Genomic DNA, 26,706 nt, shown 5'->3' with positions numbered 1-26,706 from the left:
AAAATGTATAAAAATAAAAACTTCAAAAGACAATGCAGGTTGGGTTTTCTGTTCTGCTGACGTGCCCTCCCTGGGGGGCTGCGGGCAGGTTCATCCCACCGTGGTTGTAGGTTCTGGAGGCTTCCGAGCTGGGCTGACAGCAGGTAAGTGCAGTGCAGGTCTGCCCTGCATGTCCTCTCCTCCGTGGGTTGCATGGGACAGGTGTCCTGCAGTGGTTAGAGGTGGGTGTCACTTTTGTCCCAGGCCCCCAGACAGGAATGAGACTTAGAATCATAGAATCATTTTGGCTGGAAGAGACCCTCAAGACTGAGTCCAACTCTGGGACTAAACCTAGGAACTTCGTCTATGCATCTTTTAAACCCCTCCAGGGATGGTGACTCCAGCACTTCCCTGGGCAGCCTGTTCCAGTGTTTTACAACCCTTTCTGTGAATAAATTTTTCCTAATATCCAAGCTGAACCTTCCCCGGTGCAACTCAAGGCCATTCTGTTTGCAGACTTGAAAAGATCCTGGAGAAGATTGGCAGCATCCTTGAGATCAGTTGTGCAAGTGCTTATGCATGTACATGAAGGTAGGAATACTTTTTGTTGCGTCTGTCCGTACAGAGTTTCACGGATCTCAGGACAGCAGGGTGTGACACAGGGACTCTTCTTTCCGTGGAAAGACTCTCTCCATCATTGATTGTTTTACAGAGCTGCTGGTTTTGGTTTGTGCCTCCGTTGGGCATGTGGGAGCGAGATGAGGCTCAGCGGGAGGAGGTGATGGACCAGGGCTCCGTCAGCTCCCAGCTTTCCTTCCCTGTCCCATGGTGGGGAAAACTCGCTTTATGTTTGCAGGCATCAGTTTGTGGAGATGAGGATGTGACTGCCTTAAATTCAGACCTGGACTGACAGGTCTTCTTGCAGGAATTAAAACAGCTCAGAGCAAAGCGGGCTGCTTGCATGTGCCGGGGAGAGCGTTGCTAAAGCTGTGGCCCCACTGGCCTGTCTTGGGGTTGCATCCCATACTCTGGGTGTTGTGAGTCTCAGAAAAATAGTGGGTTTGATCCTATCATATATAGCTACAGTTGTCTTGTCGGTATTTCTATAGAATGCTGCTGAAATAGGCCAGAACATGGTCTACGGAAACTGAAGTGTTAAAACTTTAATAATGAGAACTCCCCAAAGCCAAGTGCTCAGAACACATCTGGCTTGCACACAGGCAGCTAGAACCAAGGAACAGTGCAAGTAATTAAGAAGAACCCCCTAAACTTTGTTTAAAAATAGCTTTATAGAGCAGTTTTTTGTGCCTTAGGTAGAAAATAACAGCAGCAAAAGTGAGTCACTTCAAGTAGCACGTTTAAGTTCAGCTTCGGGTTCTTTTGTGTGCGAACAATAGCTGGTTTCTCAATTAAAATACTATTTGGCATAAATCATTGTCCTCACTCTGCTAGTTCCTGGGCTCTGCAAGAACTGTGGGTTGCTGGGTTCACTCTGCTCTCCCGGGCACCTCGGGGATGCTTTTGGAGAGGGGTGTCAGGCTGAGGAGGACCCTGTGTCTCTCGTAGGCTTTGGTTTGTCTGAACACTGTATCTGTTCCATGCAGATAATCCAGCACTCCCAGCACTCCATAGCACTGGTTGAACCTGGAAACCAAACAGAGATTACACATCACTGCAAGTTTCTGGTGTTGCCGCACCCTTCCTATTTCCATCTCCTTTCAGAGCCCTGATAAGCCATCTGTGTGATTTATTTGTGCTTCTGCAGCAGTCTCCCTTGAGCCCTAAGGAAGCCTGCGTGAAATTTCTGCAACTTCTCTCTCTGTCACCATTGTTACCGAGAATTGGTGGCACTGAACTGCAGCCACCTCCCTCTTGGGCAGCTCGGAGCTGCAGGGGCAGCCGGACAACCGCGTTGCCGTGTCCGTGCGCACCGGGACGCGGAGCTGCCGCGCTCCCGGCACCGGGACGCCGGCACAGCCCTTCTGCCCAGAGAGCACCGCGGCTCTGCAGCGACCCGCGCGCTGAGCTCTGGAGGAACCCACCGACAACAAGACCTGGCAGCGCGGTTCGGGTGTTGCCCAGCGTTTGAGTGGCGATGGAACTGCCACAACCGCTGTTGCTGCAGGAGAGGCGAACGGTGCTGCAGGGAGTATTCCTGTGGTTTCAGTGCGCATCTGGGAGACGCGAACGCATCTTCCACTACTGTGGTTTGTATCCCTGAACAACCTGCTGAAACCGTGCTCTCTCCAGTGTAGGAGGAGGCTGGGAATCTCTGCCAGGAGGGGTTAATCACAATTGTTTGGGCAAGGTGTTATCTGATCAATATTACTAATCCCAGTGCATGGGAGAGGGGCAGACAGGGAGGCTCCCTGCAAATTTATTTCGGCTGTGTGACTTGCCCTTGCTCTGTCTCTATTCTAGATCACTGTCTCTGACCCTGTGCTTGTGCTGGGGAAAGTCCAGGTGATCGCTGCTGCTTCAGACACTCTGCACTTGCTCTCCTCGCGTGTCATCTGAGGAAACTCAAAACGCGCAGCCTCCGCTGCGGGGTTTGTGCTTGGGAGAAGGTTTCCAAGTCAGCCGATGGAGGAGGGCAGATGGCAATGAGGCAGCTGGCACTCGCGTAGGCAGCAGGACAGAGTCCTCCAACATCCCCATCTCCGTTTAACTGCTCTAAGACCTGACAGCATTCCACCTGCCACCAGGCGGGCTGGATCGGGCCTTGTGCTCAAGTCGTGCAAACCCGGTCACCCTCGGGAAGGAGCTTGGCCCGTTGGCAGTGCCGGGGACGCAGGCGGGACGGGAGGGGGAAGCCGACAGCGCCCAGACGTACTTGAGGTGGTGGAAGTCGTGGAACTCGGGCGATGGGAGGAAGGGCAGGTGGTAGCCACAGTGCGAAATGCTCGTTGTTAGGAGAGCCAGGGAGAACCACGCTGCGATTGAAACGATGTGAGACCCCATGATCATCGGGCCGGTCATGACAGGCAGTGTGTTGGAGAGCTAGAAACGAGAAGCAAACTGCCTCACCAACAGGTCCACAACAAGCAGACTCCCATCTAGGAGCGGAATTGTTTCACCTGGGTGATACATCACATTAGTTTTGTGCAAACAGCAAAAAGGCAAGATCCCTCTGCAAACACCTTCCTAAAATTACCCAATCATCAAAAGAATAATTTACTCTGAGCTGAGTTTTACTCGCTGCAAAACATAGGGAGCTTGGGCTGTGACTAAGCTTGTAGTAGAAGTTAGATGTGAGATCAGACCAGGGGTGGGAGGGCAGCACGATTCCAGAAAATCACCCTGGAATCAGATGTCCAAATTTCAGCTTCACCTTGGAATAATGCTGAAGCTGCTTTCGGGAAGCTGAGCTGTCAAATGGCCCTGGCCTGGGGATGCATGCAGAAGTTGTGATGCGATGACCCAGCTGCATCACTTCATTGTGTCCTACCAGCGGCACAAACGGCCATCACAGCCCAGACCAAGCTCGCTGCGGCAGCCAGTGTTGTTGCGTGTTGTTGCGTGATTTGGGGCGCAGCTGCCTGGGACCGCCTTGTCCTCTCTGCTGGTTTCTTTCCCAAAGAGTCCCTTGATCTGCTGCCCCCCAAGATACTGATGGGGTCTCTCCACCTATTGTATTACGGTGATTGAAGGTCAGACTTTGAAATGGTTTCTGTATGTGTAACTGAGACAGACCAGCTCTGGCAACTGGTGCTTGCCTCAGGGAGTAGAGGATTAGCTGAGGTGCAATCAATATCAAGATATTAGACTTTTTTAATAAGGAAACAGATGGCTTGCTGTATGCTTATGTCTTCTGAAATTATAAACTTTTTTTAAAGACTTTTTTCATAAGAATGCAGTTAGCTTTAGCCTTTATTAACAAGAGGATGGTGGCTTCGTAGTGCATAACAGTTAAGCAATTCATCAAACTTGTAGTATTTTTCTTTTTTGCCTATTTAAACAAATTGCCACCTGTGTGAATGTATTTCCCACTTCAGTTGCAGATCGCCTGGGCTGTGACCCTCGAACACGTTTCCAAGTTCCACCGAACACCAAGCAGTGGATCGCTTTACTACAGCGAGGAAACTGTACCTTTAGAGAGAAAATCTTGCGAGCAGCCTCACATAATGCCACAGCCGTGGTCATTTACAACAATATATCCAGTGAGGAACCTGTCACGATGACTCATCAAGGTAAATAAAACGTAATCTCTTTCACTAAACTTCTTCTTTGCCCAAGTACTCTTTTGCCATATAAGCTATTGCTAAAGAGCTCTTGGCAGGCACCGATGATGCTATTTGAAATACTCTTGTCTGTAATGACGTTTGCATATATGCAATACAGTGAAATAAGCCAACAATTCTGAAAAGTTGTTTTCCTTTAGTGTGCATTTCATCCAAGGAGGAGCACTTTGTGGTGGGGATACGGGTGTTTTGGAGTGAGGAAATGTCTAACTTTTTGGGAGCAATCTGTTTCAAACCTTTCCAAAGAAGAAAAGCTAACACATAATGGAAGGTCTAGAATTTTAGAAAGCATCTGTACTTGAAGAATTTTTTAATGACAGTTTACAGAGGCTTCTCTTTCTACAGTGTGTCTGGTGATTCCTGTATGGCATTCAAAACTTAGTGATTCGGACTGTAGTTACCTCTGTTAGTTGTCTAGAATTGGACTATTGCTGGTCTCGAGTAACAATGAAATTCTGGATTTCTACTGTTTTAGGGCTATCGGTGTAAAATTTTGCTGTTAAGAGTGAGTTACTTTAGCTGGCGGGAACCTCATACATTAAAATTTTCCTTGATTAAAAATGGTTTTTACAATTCTGATAACTACTTTTTTCATTTTGCCAGAAGGTTTTTCTCAATTTGGAATTATTTAGCTTAATCAGAAAAGGCACATTTCTATGTTTGATGGCTGTTGTTTGTTGGGTTTTGGCGGGTTTTTTTCTAGAATATTTTCAATCCTTTTCCTTTAAATATAGGGGCGCAACAACACGCGGGGCACCCCAACCCTTCCAGGCTTCTGGCAACGCAGCCCAGTTTCTTCGTCCTGAGAAAGAAGAGTCTATGGGCACGTTTGCTTTTCTCCTCTTACCGCTCCTCCTCATCCCATGGAAATGACACCGCGCAGGGACTGCAGGGTGAGCGTGAGGGACCCACTTACTATGTGTTCTACCGGGTGAGCGTACATGGAGACCACGCCAACGGGGGCTGTCCATTCGTGGTGCTTCTTGTGAATGTGCTTGTACAGGAGTGCGAGGTGAACGAGCCTAAGGAGAGAAAAGAGAGAAATGTGGGGTTTGAGCTCTGTAAGAAGGGAATGTGGAGTAACCTGACACGGGATTTCTGCTGGGGACTTGCTCATGGCTCTTCTTTTAAACAAAGATTTAGAGTAGGTGGGAATAAGAGTGTAGGACTCCTGGCCTCCCTTTCTCTTTACCACAGATTTAATGTATGTGTGCACTGACTGATGTTAAACTTCAGTCCAGATAAATGCCATAAATCAAAACCCCAAAAAAACAGATTTGCTCAAACCTGGGAGTACTTTTGAGGGGAAGACTCACTTTATATTTTTCACCATTTTGACTTTACCTACTGGCAACTGAGGCAGATTTTTAGGTCCTGTGGGCCCTTAAAAAATTGGTTTCAATGTTTTTTGTGTGTATTTGTCCAAAAGGGAAGCCTGCACAGTTTGGAATTCTGTGCAGCCCTGCAGGCTTTTTTTCTTCCTTGCTTTAGATTTTTTTCCTTTAATGTTGGTGTCAGTGCTGAGAGAACCTGCAGTGTCAGGAGCCAGGCTCTGTTTCATAGGCGCTGTACAAGCGAACAGGAGAGCAGTCACTGGCCCCTTGGGCTTTTTTCTTTCATGATAGTCTTGTTCTCCTCTTTTTGAAGAACACTGGGTTACAGCTTTTGTATGAAGCGGCCTGTTTCGTTTTTTTCTTAGGCTTTAAGCTGCTCCACCTTTGTAACTTAGCCCATTTTTGCTCACTAGAGTCACCAGCAGCATTGCAGCACCCAAGCCTTATGTTGTAAGGGTGGATTCCAGGACCTTGAAGTCTCCCCACAAGAAGAGGGGGGACTGGGACCATTGCTGTTGCAGGAGATGGGTATAAGCTTAAAGGCATGGGGGGAAACCTGAGAGTCCTGTTCCTGTGCTCAGCTCACCTGTGTGTATAATAAAAGAGAATTTCCTCTATTAAGGTGAAGATACTTAGCTCCACAAGAAACCAGCGGAAGGTCGGTAATTCTTTGCTGAAAGTGTTGCCCCACCATTTCATGATGTAGAACATCGGCACAAACATGGGCAAGGAGACAAAGAACTGATTACACAGCACTGTGTAGACGGCTTGGAGCAATTTCTTTGTGTCTACCTGCAAGAGACAAGTCAGGATTTGAGGCTAAATCAGAAGCAATGTGGCGTTCAGTTGGGAGGATAAAGAGCTTTAGGACTTGTAGGCTGTTTCTGTGTTAGTTTGGGGATCAACTTTTTAACAAGCCGTCAATCCAGATCTGATCAGTAGCCTAATGACAAGCACTGCCTTCCTCTCTCAGTGGATATGCAAGACTCAGCTTGATTCTCCGTGCATCCCATCTGCAGGAACTGTTTAGCCAGCAGAAGAGGCAGGGTGAGAAATACTTACAGGATCGTTCTTGCCTGGCTGAATGCGATAGCGAGTAATGAAAGTTGGCTTTCCTGTTACATCAGCCACCATAAGGATTCCATTGAAGCCCCAGAAGGCAAGGCCAGGAACCAGTGCAGTCCCTGTGGTGTGAGGAAAGGGCAGAGATGTGGGAATAAATTCAGAGCTGTGGCTAAACTGGAAGCACAATACAATGGCATGGTGTCCAGAGGACCTCGCTGCGATCCAGATGTGCCAGGTGCGTATCCCCTGCCCTGAGGAGCTTTAAAATGGAACATGGGGAGGTTCCGACACGCGGGCAAGACTTAGGGAATGGGGAGGAGGTTGAAACTTGCCACAGCTAAGGCTAAGAAAGGGCTTTTCTGGGAGGCTGGGCGATCTCTGTCATGGGTGGGTTTTACATACAAATTGGGTAAGGTCAAGTTGATCCCTGGGACCTTCGAATGTCCATACTAGGTGTATTTTCCAGCTGTTTATCATAGACAGAGTTTTATAGGTGCTACCCAAGAGTAAAATTCACCGATTTTATGTTAATTTTCAGTAATTATTTCTACCGAGTCATTCAGTTCTCACAGGAGCAAAGAGTATGTTTTCAAAGGGAAGCCATTTCAGCAGCAAGATCACATTTTCAGTCTGTACAGGGGGTGTAACGATGAACCGGTCCAAAGGCAGCACGGCTGCCCCACATCAGCTGTGCCTGGCTCTGAAGCCCACGCGCGCTTTATCAGCGGGAGGATTAGTGAGTTTGGGAAGGCACGTCCATGTGCCCGTTTAGATGTAATACCTGGATAGTTCTTCCTACAGCACAGGGTTGTTAGCCTGAGTAACTCACCAAGGAAGAAGATTGTCCACTCCTCTCCCTCCAACAGGTAGTAGAGCTTCAGCCACGTTGTTTGCCAGAAATGGCCTGAAGCGTCCCAGATATTCTGCATGTACCTGTGGGAATAAGTGTTCGTGGTTGCCCATCTTTTCATCATCCACTTTTTCCCCTCAAGGCCTTTTGTTCGAACAATCTTACCAAAAACCGAAGTTCACTAAGGTGGTGATTACGAGCAGGCCTGTACCAAGGACACGGGCACTGATCTTCATGGCATCCCAGAGCTGCTTTTCCTGTGAGCAAGCGACAAGAGTAAGCGTGTGCTGCCGTGTCCTACACGAGCACTTTCTGCATTTGAAATGCAGGAGGTCAAGACAGTTCTATGATGGCCTGTTTTGTTTTACGAACACTCTAAAGAGCATAATAACAAAGCTGTTATGGGATATTGCGTGTAACTGAGGGGGGCAATACAGACACATCCATCGGTCATGTCATCTGAAGTATCACTGACATTGAATTCCTCCGATAAAACCAAAGGGAGAGAAAGTACCACTGATTTATATATATATATTTTTTTTTTTTCCCCTCCATTATTATTGGGCACACTTCTCGGTACCTAGAGAACTATAACGTTAAGGGGCTTTTGGCCAAGTCGGAGCAGTCGGCATGGCAGACCTAGGGGTAAGGCACGGTGCCCCACCTAAATGCTCCCCTCACCCTACCAGTACATCCTCTCCCCCAGTATGCAGTACGTGTTCTCCCCACTGTAGCCAAGAGCTGTTGTGCTCAGATGATCTGATTAAAAGCTCCAGTTAATCCAGAACCACCCCTCTCACCTTTCCTCTTTGCTTTGAAGACCAATTCTGAAGTCAGGCTCATGTGCCCAGAAGGTTGCCTTTTTTCCCCTCAAATACAACAGAGGTTTAACACAGGATATTACCTCTCCTTGCATAATTCACTTTGCTGGGCCTTTAGGCCATCACAGGTACAACTCAGCTTTAGTACTGAGAGTACAACTTGTCTAGTAGGTACCATATGCCATCTGTATAGAACAACTGCATATTAACAAGAAGAGAAAATACTCAACTCCTCAAAAGTATAAAGTTCTCTCAATCCCTTCTCTTAGTCATGGAAATGTTACCTACTAAAGAAATATTTCTGTGTACAGCATACGGGCACCAGAGAGACCTCTTGATTCCAGGAATAACTATATTCAAAAAGCAGTATTCAGTATATTTGAGTATTTAAATATTCAAACCCAATTGTTTAGCAAATGTATGACAAATGTATAATTAACTGTCTTTTAGAGTAGCCCAAGTTGGAATTGGTTTTGGAGTTCAGCAATCTTAGTTTGGGTTTTCCTGGGTGAATATGCATTATATTTATCTGCAGGACAAATGTGTTTTAAAAAGATCAATGCAATTCTAAAATAATATAGCGTAATAACCAGCTAGTGCCTTGTTTATTACTCTGTCCTTCCAGTTTTTTAACTGTGTTGTTGTGCTCCACAAACAGACTGGAGTAAAAATAGCATGATTTATAGCTGCTGTCTTGCTTGTCTCTGTCAGAGAGGACAAACAAGAGACAGCTCACTCATAAATGCTGAATGCAGGTGTGTTTAGGGTAATGCAATACAGAGAAATCCTCTTAGCTTTCAGTGCTAAGAGCTGCTTTAAGATTCTGCAACAGCTACAGAACATTAAACATTGCGCAGGACTTGTCAGCAATATTTCTCTGTCCCAGGATAGAACTTTGCTCATTAGCACTGAAACTTTCCTCATTAAAGCAAACAACCTTTTCCTCCTATCATCTCTTTTTTTTTTTTTTTTTTTTTTTTTAAATCAGGTTAGCAGCCAGGAAGTAATTTAAAGGACTCTCGCCCTACAGCTTGATGTTTGTGAACCCTGTAGGTTTATATTAAAGTGATGCAAGCAGTTGCAGCATTACCACTGGGTGTGCAGAGCTACAAACGCGAGGCTGGTGAACACCACCTGTCCCAGCTTTAGACGGTGCCCGCTGCACTCTGGGCTGGAGGGATCTCAGCGGTTTCACACTTGCAGCTACACCCCTGTTATGCCTCGTGTATGCTGACATGAGGTAAGACTTGCTTAATCTTTAGACCCTGGAGCACCATCTACATATTCTTTAGAAAAAGAAAAGGTTACAGAAGCTGTAAAAAGCTTAGAGCTTTTTAACAGATTTGTATCCTATAAATCCTTGTTTCTCCTGGGATGAAGAATGAACATACCAAAGAAAAACTCCATTGTCTCCCAGGTGTTAGAATTTTTAGGTAGACCAATTAGTATTTCAGATTCTTTAGCATCTTCTAGCCGAAGAGTTTAAAAAACTAATAACTCCTAATGCTCATCAGACACTCCGTATGTCCTGCTTTGCGGTAGGGCAGAGAGGAGCTAAAGCTCAGCACTTAAGCTATTTTAAAAGCCCCTTGGCTACAAACTGCCTTGTTTTGAGGCTGTGTTTTTATCACATGTGATGAAGTGATTATGTGAATGAATCCCACACAGTATAATTACATGAGCTGTAGAAGCAGAGAGGTTTACATTGAAAAAAAAAAATCTTGTTCATCAAGTCCAAGTGCTAACATCCTGTTTATCTTCAGGCCAACAGCTCCAGCACAGCAGTTTTCCAAACTCTGATCCATGGATCGCTTGAGATCTTGCCTCTGAAGGCAGGTATACATTTGGCAGATTCTTTAAGTGCAGAACAGGGTTGCTGCCTGCAAAGTAAAGAGACTGGGGCACATCAGCTGGAAACACTTTGTTCAGCGGGACCGCTCTGAGCACTGACCCAGGCACAGCTTCTGGCGACAGTCGAGTGTTGTGGTCTCCTGCCGCACGAGCAAAGGTAACAGACCCTTGGTGGTGGAGCTGCAGTCCACTGGAAGGGGAAAAAAGCTGGGAAAATGTTGCCGTAGTGATAAGAGATGACCTCCTAGTTGTGCTAAAGTGATCAGAGCATGGATGTGTCTGTCGCTTCTCTTAGAAGATAATTCAAACATGCAGCCTTCCAAAGCACCTGCATAACACTGCCTTTAAAAGGTGAGCTTGAGCCTTTACCTGCTTCTGCTGCTCAGCCATGGTGGAATATCCAGAGTCTCTTTTCATCTGAAATAAGAGGTGACCTAAGTAAGTGAACCTTGTACGGCTGGAGAGTGGAATAACACACTGCTGACAACAGCAAAACCCCTCAACTTCGAGCTCAGTTGCAAAACTGTAAGATATTTACTCTGTCCTTCTCCCTCCTTCATGTTGGCCTTGGAGCAAAGCTGAGCTCTTAAGAAGAAAAATGCCCCCATTTCCTGATGAGTTAGCCTTGTCCCAGAAGACTAATAGGGATGGGAGGGTAACACAGAAAAAATGGGAGATCAGCTAAAACTAAAGCTTTTGATCGTGGCACTGGTGTGTTGTGGCACAGCTGCCTCCCTCCATCTGGCCTGGGGACACATGGCACTCGGTGGGAACTCACACCCTTCACAGACCGCCAAGCGAACGATGGAGCGGGACATGGGCTCTTCCATAATGATGGCATGCTGTTAAACTAATGCGAATGAAAACAAAAATGTGACTACAACAATATGAGTTTGTGCCACAAAGAATTAATGCAGTAAAAAGTTATAGCTTGAGACCGCGGTAAGTGAGAAAATCATCTTTGCTTCAAGTCCCACCGTCATCAATTTGAGGGTTGAAAGTTCTAAATGGACAGGTGGCCACCTCGTAATAAATCTCCCTGCATTTGGTTCTGGATTGACCGTTTGTTGCCCGCTTTGGTAAAAAGAGAACCAAACTTAAGGTTTAAGTAGCTGCTGGGGCTTCACTGCTGTCCATGGCCATGGCAAGGTCTCTATTTCAGGAGATGCCGTGGTTGTCCAAGGGATTATTGCGCGGCTGTTTTTATATTGCTGCAATCTCAACACGAATTATAATTAGCAAAAGCTAACAAAACATTCCTTAAGGTTTTCTTGGTTTCACCCAGTCTTTAAGAACAAACATTAATTCTAATAATGTGAAGGTCAGATTACTGAGTGCTGCAGAATTTAATCCATTTTGGTTTTAATATACGGAGGGATATTCAAGCACAGGCAAACTATGTTACCTAAGGTAACAAAGGAAAGTATAGAGAAGGTATAAAGGCACCTGCCTAAGGTACAAAGAAAAACAGCTGGAAAATTACTCATTAGAAAGATGATATTCTATTACCTTTGTGATGCTAGCAAGTCTCTTGGGAGCGCTCCTCTTGCAGTGTTTCAGAAAGGAAGAAAATGCTGCCAAAAAGAAGTCCCTGTATTAGCCGAAGGTTATACTCTAGCTGTGAAACGACAGCTTTATGGGTACATTCTTATGAATGTTGTTTATTGACAAGCCTTTCCAGCTCTGTTTCCCTACAACACATGTTAGTATGCAGGTCAAGGGGCATGAGACAGAAAAATTGGACACCACCTTCCTGCTTTGGTTCCTGCTCAGGTTCCTGCTCACTCATAGACAGAAAAGGACAAGGCCAGTTCACCGAACTACATATTTTAGTGGAAGAAACTCATGTTAAATAGTTCTGAGCAGGAAAAAAAAAAAAAAAAAAAAAATCAGGCAAAAAGTGACTTGAAACTTGAAACCCTGAGCCTGAACTCCCAACCCCCTATTTCCACACTTGGGTTGTATATAGTCCTATGGGAAATGGTAACTTCTGGTAGTAGCCTTAAAAAAAAAAAATAAACAAATTAACTTTGCCTCCCTTGACTGAAGAAAAAAAAAAAGTAGCGTGAGAGGTGCTCTAAGGTGCTGTTGCTTAAAAAGAGAACGTGTTAAGGAAGGCACAGTGTCCAAGGACTTCTTGTCTCTCCCCAGAGCTAGAGCTGCTCGCTCTTAGACTTCGTGAGCTATTAGAGCCAGTCTGTGAGATCTTCCATATGTTTATCCCCTGATATACCAAGCGTGCCAAGCACGACCTTATTGAAAAAATATAGTCAGACTCTAAGATACCTGATGAAGAATACTTGTAAGTAGCAATCACAACCTGCTAGCCTGAATAGGTCAGTGTAAGTAACTTGCCACAGGCCAAATTGATCTTATCTTCATTTCCAAAAAGCTTCTGATCACAGTGACGCATTTTGCATTACGTAACGTGCACCATATGCCCATCTTGTCACGCAGGTCCCCTCAACGCAGGTGTGCCCGTTGTCTCCAAGAAAACACTACTAACACCTGAAATACGTCAGCCTTGAAGAATACATTCCTTTTTGAGGCTTTGCTCTATTCCAGCTTTCTTAGCAGGTTGTTCGGAGCCTTGAATAATTGAGTTTTGAATATCTGCGTGGAGGGAGATTCCACAGCTTCTCTGGGAAATCTGTTCCACTATTTGACTACCTCCACTGTAAATTTTTTTTTCTCCCCTAGTATCTAATCAGAATTTCCCGTGTTATAACTTGTATCCCCTGCCCTTTTGCGGTGTACCTCCCTGTCTCCTCTAGAACCAGCCAGCCGGGACCTGAAAACAGCAATATGAAATTATTCCGCCGGGACGGTGCAGCAAGCAGTGTTGGCAATAGTTTTCTGTGGTTCAAGAGATTACTCTGACGACCTTGTAGCAGAGCACAGCAGAACTCGGAGAGGCAGATGTAACGCGGGTATCTCAGTCAGCGCTGGCTCGAAGGCTGATGCTCAGGAACGGCTCCTCTGTACAACAGCTGAGCCAAACCTGCTGAGTCCTCACATGCAGAGAGCGTGACTCAGTTTTGAGTTTTTAGGAGGAGAAAGAGCCATCGCTCGATCAAGTCTCACATTCTGTGAGCTTGGGGGAAGAGTTAAAATTATAATCCCGTTTCTAGTAGTACTCCTTTTAAGATAATCAAGCTATGCTAGCAGCCTTGTGTGGGCAAAGAATTCCAGTTCAAAAATGTCCTGCCATATCTGCTTCCTCTCCCTAAAACCTCCCTACACTACCTTTATTAAGCCACATATACAGAATAAAATTTTATGTTACTTACATTAAAACAAGATAAATTTTGATGGATTAGGTTTTCTTCAACATCTCATTATTTGCGCTTTTTTTTTATTTTTTTTTTTTTTTAGAAATGGCTCTTCTGATTCAGAAGACACCAAATATATTTTAAAAGCATTCACGTTACCATGGCAAACAAAAAAGCCATTCAGCTGCTTGGCATTGGTCCCATGTTGGCTTGTTATACAGCCCTAAATCAACCAGTGAAGATCTCAGCTGCCTGCAGCTATTTCAAAATATTAGCTAGAACTGGTGGAGTTTAAAAAAAAAAAAAGAGTAAATCCTTTTTGGTTATTTCAAACTAGTTAACACAGAATTTGATCCAAAACAAATCCTCAGCCATAAAGTATTTGTTCTTTCCAGTCAGTCTCTTGGCATTAAAGGAGAGACATACACTAGTCAATAAAGAACTCTAATACTTCTTTTTAATTATTTCCATGTACTTCATCATTTGTCCAACAACTGTTCATTAAATTACAGTTCTGTTTTCACTGACTTTTCCGTTTCTGGTATCAGAAAACCCTGGTCTGTTTAAGTCATATTTTTAAATGTTTAACGTAATCTGACAAGGCAAGAACTGCCATATATTTTACATTTGCTTTAACATTTACACTATTCTTTACGTCCCATTTCTGCTGCCCAGACAGTCCAAAGCTGAGGCTGCATGAGTACCCGCTTCTCCCTGTTTTGTTCCAGGGACTTTATTGCAGCGTGTCCTTCCCAGGACACCCGCCGGTGCTGCTGGCAGGTGACGGGGATGTCTGCAGGGATGGACGGGCAGCTCCTTGGTGTTCCTTTCGTCCTCCTGCTTGAATCTGCTGTTGTAGACCTTACTTCACGAGAATCGACCTTTACAGGGCATTGACAGTGGAAAAAAACTGTGCCTGAGAGAGGAAAAAAGGGCTACGACTGCCCGTGAAAGCATAGAGCGTGTTGAAAGGAAAATGTGAGGACAACTTACCGGGTCACCCAAAAAGCTGCATGTCAGCCATGCTGCGTCGACAGCCGCAGGGCTGGACTTGGCGTTCGGTGGATATCCCGCTGTGCCGAGCACCGCACAGCTCTCAAGGCAACCGGAGCTCCTAGGCAAGCTTACAGCTGTGCCTCAAACAGACAAGCGACGTTGCCTTTTAATGATTTTTCTCGGTCTCTGCCCTATCTTTCCAAGCTGCTCCACCCCGGAACCCCGGCTGCCCGTCCTTTGCTCGCCCCTGCCGGTGGCAGCCGAGGACAGAGGTCCCTTGTGTCCGCCCAGAGTTCAACTCCTCGCCCTCCCCTGCTGCTCTGGAAGCTTTATGAGGGTTTGGGCGAAGGCAGCGGGGATGTTTTCAAGCAGGAGCTGGCTGTCCCTTCCCGCAGGAGTCATGTGCAGCCGGGGCCACGTCACTGGCAGCGCTGGCAGCGCTCCCCGCGCATGTGTGCGTGTGTCACTCAGGGAGCGGCTGGAATACATCTCTGCAGGTAAGGAGTTTTTCGTCAAGAGTTAGTTAACGGCTGTATCCGAGAACAAAAAAGCCACCTACACGTTACAGAGATGTAGTTTTTACGACGCGCTAACTCACGTTTTGAGTACAAAATAGCTAGTGCCAGTGCAACCGAATGGGTTAAAGGCGTGTTTGCTAAAAGCAGCAAGGGCTACTGTGGAATCTGGCAAAAAAAAGCAGGGATCCTGTTTTCCTTTTGTTGCGCTAAATCTCTGAATTACACTAATGCTGTTGCTATGTAGTATCCTCAACCAGTTACAGGTATCGGTTCCATCTGTAAGGACAAGATGAATGTGCTCAGGCTCAGTTGTCTTTAGATGTGATGTTTACAGACCATAAAGTCTGTAATTATGGTATTGCAGGGAGCAAGATGTAATTTACAGTAGCATTGATCTTTATTATGCAAATGTGGCCCCAATCTATGTTATTTACCCCATATCAAGTGCCCTATTATGAGCTAGGTTCTGAGAACTGAGGGTGTTAACCGGCCATAACTTTCCAGATTTATTTTTCCACACAAGGAAAAACATGGAATATCAGCTCTGCGTCCCGGTCAGCCCTGTGTGGCCAGGCATGGGTGAAGCAACACCCGCTGTCCTTTGGGAACAGACATCCCAAGCCAGCAGCAGTCAGAGCTGCATGAACAATGGTGGCACCTCTTTGTGCCTGGGTTCTTGTACCTACCACTACAGCTGTATTTTTATCAATTTTTTTTTTTTTTTTCCTGGAAGGAGAGAATTCCCAGAACTCCTTTCCCAACTTCACACCGTTTGTCCACTTCGTGCGCTAAATATTCACTGTTGCTTCGTTTCAGATTCAAGGCTCTGTTACTGTTTTCATCGGCACTTTCTTTTGGCTAATCCTAGCTATTCCCTACTGGAGAGTTTGTCATTCTTAGCCATTGATACTAATTGTTATTTATCATGGACAGCAGACTCAACAGGGAGGAATGCAAACCCTTCAAACTATTCACATGCGTGCAGAGGATGAAGTGGAAATTGGCATTTCAAGAGAGGAGTGCCCTATGAATGTTGTCCATCTTTATTTGGACGTGGGCTTACACTCGGAGGACTCTTCATCCAACAGCAAACGGTGGGTGATGAGCCAGTACAATATAATTCATATATAATTTCACACACCTCAGTGGTTTTAACGCCTGTTCAATTCCCACACAGGTTATCTCCTAAATATTGGTACCAAATAGGAACAGACAGCTCAGCGTATCGGTCCTAAGGATGTGAATGTAATTCACCTTCTGCTGCAGGTCTGTGCCCAGCACAGGTTGGCAGTAACCTAAAAGCTGCTTCTGTTGGTTGGTGTGTGCCCTGCACTGGTGTCCTCACCACAAACCCTCCAACGTTTGTGCAATCTTTGCTGAGGTGTGCAAGGAGTCTGATTTCCTCTCAGCAGAGAGGCTTTCTGATCAGACACTTCATAAAATCAATTTATCTTTGTTCATTCTCCACAGTTTTTTAATAGTCACTGTTTCACTCTTTGGAAAGAAAAAAAAAAAAAAAAAGGAGAAAAACTATTAATTACCTCTCAGGATCGTACAAACCCACACTGATAGTTCCTCTAACATCAAAGACGAATCTGAGCTTAGTGCACCTCACCTAATTGTTAATTACCTGCATTCTGAACCGTATTTCTAACCAGCCACCCGGGCACACGTGTGCCACCACCTCGTACCGCAGCGGAAGGGTCAGGAAAATGCCAATGGTGGCCTTGCTGTTGTGGTTCAAACACGCTCAGCAACAGTTGCATCTTTTAACTCTCAATTCATGTTTTCAGATTTCCATAAGTAAGTTTTCTACCATTCGTGGTGCCGTTACTAAGTTCTAAAGGAAACCCACAACAGGGCACGATTGGGACACACAGCTCGAGCTGCCTGATGTGCAGATGTTGAGCTTAAGCCCATTTCTTCCACCTCACGATGTAATGGGTCTGCACATCCAAACTGTTCTGTTACTGCGGTCTTAACAGAACCACACAGAGAGTGTGAAGACTTTTTGGGAACCTGCTTTGGAGTGCTGGACCTGGAGGCAAGTTTGGTAACTTCCAAATACAAGACCCGTGGGACTTTCTTAAAGAGCAGGGTGCCTTTTCCAGCTATTCTTCATCCTTATGAGCCATGATCAAAATTAGCCATGAGTGAAAAAAACAATTCTGATCTCCTTAAGCAAAATGTTCCAGCTCTTACCAGCAGTGCTTGTAAACAGCCTTGAATAGCTTTTTTAAAACTATATGAGAACTGTTAAACACTACAAGCACAATTCACCACAAGTGATTATTTCCTGCAATACATTAGAGTAGCAAGGCACACGAATTTTTCGGTGGCCTGAGAAGATTCATCTTCCCTTTTCCCCTGGATTCAACATACCTTCAAGCACTGGGTTTATAAACAAGAAAAATGATATATGCATTTTACTCTGAACTGTTCAGGAGGAAAAAAAATCCAACCTTCTATTTACAGAGTGCTGTACTCTAACCTGCTATATTTACCTGACAGCAACGTGTTTTCTTGCACGAAATCCCAAACTCAGGTGACCACGGGCAGCAAGGTGATTACTTTCTGCCAGTCTAGCATATTGCATAATATATAAATTACACAACGTACAGGACTGGCAGAGCCGAGAAGGCAAAATGGTAATATCACCTGTGGAGATGAACTTTGAATCAAAATAACATTCAGTAAAGGGATGTCATAATTTGCTGACAGCACCAAGGTCACTTGATAGAGAGCAGTACGCAGATAAACCTCTTTCCTAGAAGTTGTTTCTGCTGAGGTATGAGTGTTAAACCTGAGACACTGGACTATGTCTGAAGTGTAACAGATAGCGACATTTGTTTGTCCGGATTCTTTTATTAAACCGGTAGACAAATAGGTGAGATTCAGGGAGAAAAAGTCTTTCCCATGGCGGGTAACGGCTCTGCAGAACCTGAACCGCGGGGGTTTGTAACCCTGTCCGGAGCGCTGCCAGCCCAAAAGGAAAGGAAATACTATCCAAGCGTAATTATTAGTAAACGAGCTTCCAAATAAACTCAGTGCCTGCTGCCAGCACCGGCCAGCAGAGCAACGTCGGCAGCTGCTGACGCAGGAAGTCACGCTGCCTTACCAACACACATTTCTGTTGCGAATGTAACTTCAATAGCATTTCTAGAACAGAAGCCAGCCCAAAAGTTTGCAGACGTAGCAGGCACTTGAACCACGCCTTCCAAGCTTCTGCAGGAAGGGGCAGCGCTGGGACCGCTGAGCTCGCTGCCCGCGCCACGGCGGGCGCTTATGGCCGCGACGCCCCCAACTCCCTCATCTCTCCCCCCGCCCGCGGACTTTGGACTCGCCCGCCGCTCCCAGAGCAGGGAGACCGGGCCAGTCCATTAGCAGCGGGGGGGGAGGGGGGGGGTTAAGGGGGGGAGACGAAAGACGACGCATCATACGGCCACGGGCTCTGCGCAGGCGCACTGTGGGCAGGGCCCCGCGTGACGCTCCGCCCGCCCCGCCCTTTCCCTTGTCCCCGCCTCTACGCGGGAGCGCGCGCGGCCGCGAGGCGGTCGCGCGCAGCAACGTGCCTCACCGCGCGCTCCTGCGGCCTTGGCCCGCACTCTCTCGCGAGAGCCAAGCCGCCGCACCCGGAAGTCCCGCCCCCCCTTCCTCCGGAGGCTGCATCGCGCCTGCGCGGAGCGGAGCGGCCCGGCCCCGGCTTCCGGGCAGGTAGCGCGGGGGCGGGGAAGGCTGATGGGGAGCGCCGGAGCAGACGAGTGGCGGGGGGGAGCGAGGGCTAGAGCGGCCGGGAGGGCCCGTCTCGGGGCCTGGCGGCGCGCGAGCAGGTGCGGGCGGGGCGGCCCCGGGACCCCCGGTGAGGGACGGCGGGGGGGGCGTGTGTGTGTCCCCGTGTCCGTGTGTCCCCGTGTCCGTGTGTCCCCGTGTCCGTGTGTCCCCGTGTCCGTGTGTCCCCGTGTCCGTGTCCCCTCCCGCTCCCCCGCCGGGCTGAGCCACCTCCGCGCGGCCCCGGCGCTACGCGGGGGGTGCTGAGCCCGCGGGGCCGTCGCCGTTGGGCTGAGGGCGCGGGGGGGGTGACGGCGGTTCGGTCCCACCGGGCCCGGCCGTGCCTTGGAGCGCCCGAGCCCCGCGTGTGGGAATCGGGGTCGTTTTGCCCGCGTCGTTGCGGGAAATGGTCGGTGAGCGGCGGTTTATCCGGTGGTGCCGGCCGAGGCACCTTCCTGAGTTACAGCGGGGCAGCTCCTGTCTGTAAACACCATCTGTAAAACGTGCTGGTGCTGTGTCGAAAAGCCGGCGCAGTAGCTGAACAGTATTAAATGTGAGGAGCTTGTACGTCCTGCGCCCAGAGTTTCAGAGCTTGTGGTAAGAGAAAGACAGGGAGAATGGCTCTTTTTGTGCATAATTGTGCACCCGCTCTTGTAACCTGAATAGATACTCGAGATTTCCTTTCTCGTTCAGCGTGTTTCCAGGAAGCGATAAAAGCAAGAAAAACCTTGGTGTAAACTTCAAGTGGGCTGTTCGAAGCTGAAAATGCAAGTGTCACTGAGTCTGCCAGAGCATTCATTCTTACATTTAGATCTTTCTTCACATAAATCGTTTTTTATTTACCTGTGTAACGCAGCACACTGGTGAGATCGCACAGCTTGCAGTTCTACGCTGTCATCTGAATTCGACACCAGCCGCCTTTACCCCAGTCCATGCAAGATGCCAGCAGCGCTTGCGGAGAACAGCCAGGTGATCTGTGAAGTGTGGGCCAACAATCTGGAAGAAGAGATGAGGAAGATTCGAGAGATTGTTCTGAGTTACAGCTACATTGCGATGGTAGATATTTTCTACTTGACCTAATTGCCTTAGTCAAGGGATTTTTTTGGGGTAGGGGAATAAGTGAATTTTTGAGTAAGAAATTATTTCTCTCTGTACCCAGTCAAACTGAGCTAGAAGTTAAATGGTGAAAAATTAGAAAACTATTTAGTAGATGCTTTCCAGAATTTAATACAAGTAATGTTGAATATGGATTGAATGAAAGATGGAGAAGACAGACCACCTTAAAAACTGAAATTATTTTCATATTTACCTGTTCATAATGTATTAGTTTGTGCAACAGAAAAATGAAACAGGTCAGAGGTACAACTGGGCTTAAATCTTTAGTTTTCCACCAGTGTATTTGTCCTTTGAATGTCTTTCTCCATTCGGTTGTGGAAGATGCCACGTTGGTATAGGATGAAAGGCTTGCAAGTGACAATTACTCAGCTGGGCTGCCTCCTTTTTAACGGGGTCAGATGTTGATTGTTCTGGAAGAAAAATATTTTGGCTGTAGGTACAACAGTGTGTCCAGAACACTTTGTTTAAATAGACCAGAATCTCCCCCAGGTGGGAGGAATCTCTTCCTGCTCTTAAAAGTCTGTATCTGCTTGGCAGGAGCCAGTTAGTTACATAAATAACTGGGTTTAGTTATGATACCGTAAGTTATGCCAACTTAGCTTAGGAACTTCAAGATATGAAAAGTCTCTAATAAAAGCATGGCATAAAAACACACTCCCCTGCAGAGCGTGTAGTATTTCAGCGTAGAACACAGTTGTGTAAGTCAGTTTGATTTTCTTGTTATCGTATGTCAACAGGAAATGAGCTTTCTTGCTTCTGTTTGATTTCATTGCAAGTGTGCTTCTGACCTGCTTTACTGATTGTGCTGTAAGAGTCGACATAAAAAAAAATCTTGAGCAAGGGAGCAATTTTGTAAAATACACAGTACTAGATTTTTCATGCGGGTTTTTGCATATGCTCTAGTCAGTAGTAGATTATGTGACCTTGCCTGAGAGTAGAAATAGTCTAGAAGTTCAGGCTCTAGCGGAGAGAGCACACAATTGCTGGCCAAGTGAAATGTTTTTTGTCTAATAGATGTTTGTTCTGCTGTTAAGGTCTGTTTTGATTGGCGTGAGTTTTTGTTAATTTAGACATTGGCTGTTCCTCAAAATCAGTGAAGGTTATTGCTATCTGGACTATTGAATCAAGATGGACAGTGCTAAATTTAACTTGTATTTAGAAGGGCCATTTTAGTAGTTTTAGGGAAAATGAGAGTCCTTTGCTAGAGAAGGATGTTTAGATGATACAGTAGTACATATTGGACGACTTTGTAATTTAATTTTTTTTTTAGAATAAAACTGCAAGAAAGGAAAATGGTAAGAAATGAATGAATGCAAGACTTAAGAAATAGTGTAGGGTTTTTTTAGTGTCGGACTTGTAGCAGTTTAAAATCTGTATGAACATGGAAAAGGAGAAAAAAAAAGCGATTTTTACAGAAAAATTCACAGAATGCAGTGCTGAGACCTGCAAGTGTAGAACTGAATAGACTCCTAGCAGAGTAATAATAATGGCTCCTAATAGAGTAAGCGCTGAAGTGAGATTTTTCCCTTCTCTCCTAGGACACGGAGTTTCCTGGAGTTGTTGTAAGGCCGATTGGTGAATTCCGCAGCTCCATAGACTACCAGTATCAGCTCCTTCGGTGTAATGTTGACCTTCTGAAAATTATCCAGCTGGGCTTGACTTTCACAAATGAGAAAGGAGAATATCCCTCCGGCATCAACACCTGGCAGTTCAACTTTAAATTCAACCTTACGTGAGTCTCTTGAGCTGGGGAATAATTGTCTGCTCAATTCCACTGTAGTGATGCTTTGCTTGGGCAAGTGCAGGTGTCCAGATGTTCATTGTCAGAGGCGGTTCTAAGCAATAAAAATTCAGAGTCTTAATTAATACAGGTTATTTGAGAACTGATTTTGGCATGACAGAGGTTTGCAATATTTCTGGATGTCCAAATCCTGCTAAAATCTTGTCCTTAATACCCTTTCCTGTGATAAATCGTCTATCCCCAATAATTGTACGTGCCTTAAACTTTTTGCTAGGACAATGTTATGGTCTAAATTTATATCTTTTTTAATATATATATTTTAAAATATTATTTGGTTTTTTGTATCTATAAAATTTATCTCTTTCTGCTAAAAATAGATGGCTGTGCTGTTTTCAGCAAAAAGGAAAACATCTCTTTACAGATCCATGCTAAAATATAAGCTGAGATCTAAAGAAAAAAACCCACCAGTGTAATCGTCACAGCTGCTCAGGAGAATGAATCTTGTTAAATGGAGTGTGGCAGTTGTTCTTGTCTCCTCCGTACTGCAATGTCCTGGGCTATAGTCAAAACAAATTTAATTATCCCTTCCCCTGTAATCGTGAAGACCGACTCAGCATAATTACCACTAGAGCTCCCTGGAAATAAAGAGAGGGTTTATCTGGAAAAATAGCACATCTGTAGGAAATCAATCAGTATTTTCATGGAACGGTCACATTACAAAAATTCATAGCCGGTATGTGCAGATCATACAGTTCTTGAAGGCAAAAGCTGAAATATTTCCACAGATTTGTGAGCCTCTTAAAAGTATTGAAGTCAGAGTAAAGTGGTTTTCACAGTGTGATCACTACATTGGACTCGGTTACTGTATTTGGTGTGAATTTTGCTCTGTGGGTTGTCGTGTCCTCCCCCTCAATGAAACAACCTGGTACAGAAGTCGTGTTCCTGCTCAGCGCTCCACCGAGCACATCATCACTTATCCCTGGTCTTCTTCCTTAGTCAAGTATTGTGCAATTTTGTTTACTCCCAGAGATGGAACAGGAGACAATGATAAGGTGGTATGTGCTGTGAAGTGAAAAAGAAAAATGGAGACAGGAATCTGTCTAAAGACAGAAAATGTACTTTAGAGTTTCACACCTTTGTATTTGGGAGAACTCCCCTTTTCTCTGTGCTCTCATCTGGGGTGCTTCCGTTTGCCTTGTCGAAATGACATTTGTCAAAACATCATTCAGTTCTGTGGCGGTGGAATCTTTGGAATCTGCACTACCAACAGAATTATTTACTAGTTGTGATTTGCAGAATAGCTTGTTACGGCTGTAGGAGGCTGCAGTAGTGGTATTAAAACTGATTTAATATGAATTTTCTAGAGAGACAAATGTGAAACGCAGAGGTAGCCTACTGGTCACTCCAGTTTTTGAAATACAGTGTGCGGGGAATTTTCCTAATAAGAGCCTGAATTGTTAGTACCTTGAGTGCGAATCTGCTTTTCTCCTTCAGGGAGGACATGTACTCTCAGGATTCCATAGACCTCCTCGCCAGCTCTGGGCTGCAGTTCCAGAAGCATGAAGAAGAAGGGATCGATACTCTGCATTTTGCCGAGTTGCTCATGACATCTGGGGTCGTCCTTAGTGACAGCGTGAAGTGGCTGTCCTTCCACAGGTACGTCGGAGACGGTCACTGGTGCTATCAAGTGAGAAATCTCTTTTTGATTGAAATACTGCTGCTTCTGTCTGGCAAATCCTTTCGCTGTTACTGTCTTCCTTTCTGGAAGAAGTTATGAAGTTGAGATGTGATTTCTTCACTTAGTAACTTGTGTGCATTGTCAAGGAAGGATTTTGTTTCTCTTCCTTGCAATGTTGGTGGTGTTCTCAACTTCTGCCTTGTGTTTATGCAGAGGAAGAAATCTGTGTAGTTAAGATGTCTTTCTTACAGCTTTTCAAGCAACTTGGTTACAAAGCCTCTGGTCCTCGATATCATAATGAGTGAAAGGACTTGAGGGAGGAGGAGGAGGAGGTGGTGGAAACAGATATTTACAGGTTTTCCTGCTTTTCTGTATTGTCCACAGCTACAGAAACTTGCCGTGTTGAGAAGAAAAGTGTGTTCTTCCCAATGGCTTAGGTGTTCTGCAGGGGGTTAGTGGTGGCACCCCAGGAGTGTTCAAAAGTCCTACATTGACACGGATGATCAGGATGAGTTCTGTCTCTGATCTAGAGGAGTTTTATGAATGTTAGAAAATGTTAAGGTTGGAAAGCTACAGCATGTAAAACTCCTGTGAAAAACAAGATATTGGTACTGACCGAGTATAAGTGTTGCCTGCTTATCTGCTTTCTGTATGTTTTTGTTTTCAGTGGTTATGACTTTGGCTACATGGTGAAGTTGTTGACAGATTCCAGGTTGCCAGAAGAGGAACATGAATTTTTCCATATCTTGAACCTTTTCTTCCCATCTATCTATGATGTAAAGTACTTAATGAAGAGCTGCAAAAACCTCAAGGTACTTGTATCTCCCCAGAAAGTGATGGATGGGATCAAAACTGTAAATGTACAGTAAGCCAAGTGACAGAACTGCTGTACCTATCAAGTCTTAAAACTGGAACGTGTATAAAAGCCAGTGGTCACACAGAAGCACCTGTGACTAAGTTTGTATCTAACAGATCCTGCCTCCCCAGTTTTAGACTTATCAATGTGTATATTATATAGGGGACATTCCCATAACCTTCCGGTTTGTGTATCAGTCATTTCAGAGGCTAATTATAATTCAGCGTGCTTATCTTCCCTGTGCAAGGTGGCATATTTCTTCTTACATGAACTATTACATGACTTGATTAACTGGTAGACACTCAGAGAGTTGAAAGTAATTTATCTGCTGAATCACAGCCTTGTTTGAGGAAAGGGAGGGAAAGGTCCAGCATTTGTAACCTACAAATGCACCCACAGTTATCTCAAGTATGTGCAGCAGGAACGCAAAGTACTGAAATGTGAGAAGAGTGTTTCTGCATTCTTGAAGAGTATTTACGGCTGTTTTGTGTGTATACTGCTGGAATCTGTATCGATTTATTTTAGCCAGCATTCGCCCTCGCATTTTGGAGAAGCGTGGCAATTTTGGTGAGAGATGGATCTTCCAAAGTAAAACGGGTTCTGTTCTGATTGCAGGGCGGCCTTCAAGAAGTGGCTGATCAGCTGGATTTGCAGCGAATTGGACGACAACACCAGGCAGGATCAGACTCTCTTCTCACGGGAATGGCATTCTTCAGAATGAAGGAGGTACTGCAGTATTCTTCCTTATGGTTCTTCTTTTTCCAGTTCCTTTCCATAAATGTCAACATGCACACTGTATTTCGTGGTGGGTTTTTTGGGTGTTTTTTGAGCCTTGTGGCCATCACACTTCAAAGTGTCAATAATAGGAATTGTTGATACTGGCACAGACTACTTCTGTTTACTTTTTCATGTGCTTATTTTAATTCCCACACTGCATCTTAGAGGTGGCTGACTTCAAATGAGCTTCTTAATTAACATAGGTGTTTTCTGATTTAGAGGCACAATTAAACAATCCCTGTTTCTTCCTCTTTTTTTTTTTCTTTTTTAAATCTGTAGTTGTTTTTTGAGGATACAATTGATGACGCAAAGTATTGCGGGCGGCTGTATGGCCTTGGCACAGGAGTGGTTCAGAAACAAAATGAAGATGTGGACTCAGCCCAAGAGAAAATGAGCATTTTGGCTATTATCAACAACATGCAGCCGTGATATGTGGTGCCCCTCAGCAGAACATGGTTACCAACCGTATTGGCAGCTGCTGTCCTCAACCATTTTCCCTAAGTGTCTCAAACAAAAGGCATCTACAATACACAGCCTGCAGAAGGCCTGCAGTTTTGCTGAAGAGCTGCATCTTCATTTGAAATCCTGAAGAAGAGAGTTGACTGAATTCCTAATGCCAGCATTTGTGGTTTGCCATTTTTTTAATACCAAGGGCAAAAGACAGAACCTACTGTGTATACCTCTGGTTTTTTTTCTTCTTTATACTGTACAGAATCTGCAAGGAAGACTTAACGGTAGAATATTTGGTAGAGCTAAGGGTCTGGAAATCCAGTGAAAATGGACACAGATGTGCACACAAATTTGGAATTTGTGGTTTATAAAGCTCATTTTAAAACTTCTGCGTGTTGTGAGGGTAACTGCTTCACCTCATGTTTTGCTTATTTTATCTTTATGTAGTCTGTGGAAATTGCTCCCTTTGATCACTGCAGAGGTTTGGGAATGGATGACATTAAAAATGATCCTTGCAGCTAAAAATATTCAGAGATTTGCTTTAACAACACTGGGAAGGGATATTACTGGAACTGATTTGATCAGCTTCCTATAGGTTCTAATTCTGTATGGTGCAGGTTTGACCCGTACTGAGCCTCAGCTTAGTTCTTATGGGTATTAATAAACTGTTCTGGAAACAGATTAAGAGAGCCTAAAAGTTCACCTTTGCTTGAGGACCTTTTACATGGATTGGACCAATACTCTGACTTCAGTCTTCTTCAGCTTAACCTACCAATTTTTTTCTTCTCATTGCAACACAAGTAGTTCAGTAGATGGATAAATATTTGTTCCTCTTCTCCTTCCCTTTCTCCAGCCCCTAATTTTACTATATGCTTAACAACAGACCAAACAGCTCCCATTTTTCTTCATTATAAACATTTGAAACATAGTTAGAGGATGGAAAAACATGTGATTCTGACTTTTTAAAAAATGAGCTCTTCTATAGTACCTTTTTTTTTTTTTCCCAACAGCTCTGTAATGACAGTTCTTAAAAAAAAAAAAAACAAAAAACAAAAAACACACAAACCCCTTTTGGATATGGCAAACTTAAAATTTTAAGACTCTGTCTTGCATTTTAAACAAGTTTAAACAAGCCATTATTAGGAGTTGAGCATTAGAACTGGTATTTAAAATGCTTGTAAATACTACTTGTTTTTAATTTTTGTAAAAATAAATTTTTTTAAACCAGGCCTTGTTTTGGATTTTCCATCAAGCGCTAAAATTCCCAAAGTTCAGGCTTTGGAATCGGAGTTTAGTGATACACACTCAAAGAGAAGAGGCTCAAGTTTTTCTTCTTCTACCATTTATGCTGTGCTACTGAGGTAGTTCTTAGTAAAATCTGCTTTTGAGCTTA

At 44.9% G+C, this 26,706-nt stretch overlaps 2 protein-coding genes across 4 annotated transcripts; one reads left to right on the top strand and one right to left on the bottom strand.

The window, feature by feature from the left end:
* Nucleotides 1-1,118: 1,118 nt before the first annotated feature.
* FAXDC2 (fatty acid hydroxylase domain containing 2) lies at nt 1,119-14,822 on the bottom strand. Its single transcript, XM_065644383.1, has 10 exons — nt 14,407-14,822; nt 11,651-11,715; nt 10,511-10,558; nt 7,635-7,726; nt 7,449-7,552; nt 6,617-6,738; nt 6,141-6,346; nt 5,137-5,242; nt 2,813-2,979; nt 1,119-1,623 (listed from the first exon to the last, which is right to left on the bottom strand). The coding sequence occupies exons 3-10, from the start codon at nt 10,556-10,558 to the stop codon at nt 1,467-1,469; spliced, it is 1,002 nt and encodes a 333-aa protein (XP_065500455.1). The 5' UTR covers nt 11,651-11,715; nt 14,407-14,822; the 3' UTR covers nt 1,119-1,466.
* A 3,769-nt stretch (nt 14,823-18,591) lies between these two features.
* On the top strand, nt 18,592-25,838 carry CNOT8 (CCR4-NOT transcription complex subunit 8). Of its 3 annotated transcripts, none has more exons than XM_065644136.1 (7): nt 18,592-18,641; nt 19,552-19,751; nt 21,350-21,543; nt 23,047-23,208; nt 23,898-24,042; nt 24,702-24,812; nt 25,143-25,838. In XM_065644136.1, the coding sequence occupies exons 2-7, from the start codon at nt 19,635-19,637 to the stop codon at nt 25,290-25,292; spliced, it is 879 nt and encodes a 292-aa protein (XP_065500208.1). In that variant the 5' UTR covers nt 18,592-18,641; nt 19,552-19,634; the 3' UTR covers nt 25,293-25,838. The 3 variants fall into 3 exon arrangements, with proteins under 3 accessions (XP_065500208.1, XP_065500207.1, XP_065500210.1); XM_065644135.1 differs by lacking the exon at nt 18,592-18,641 and adding an exon at nt 18,671-18,757; XM_065644138.1 differs by lacking the exon at nt 18,592-18,641 and adding an exon at nt 18,736-18,786.
* Nucleotides 25,839-26,706: the final 868 nt, after the last annotated feature.

Source organism: Caloenas nicobarica, chromosome 13, assembly GCF_036013445.1.
Source record: "Caloenas nicobarica isolate bCalNic1 chromosome 13, bCalNic1.hap1, whole genome shotgun sequence".
Lineage (NCBI taxonomy): Eukaryota > Metazoa > Chordata > Aves > Columbiformes > Columbidae > Caloenas > Caloenas nicobarica.
The sequence above is the reverse complement of the archived record's forward strand: the minus strand, read 5'-3'. Positions and strand labels throughout refer to the sequence as shown.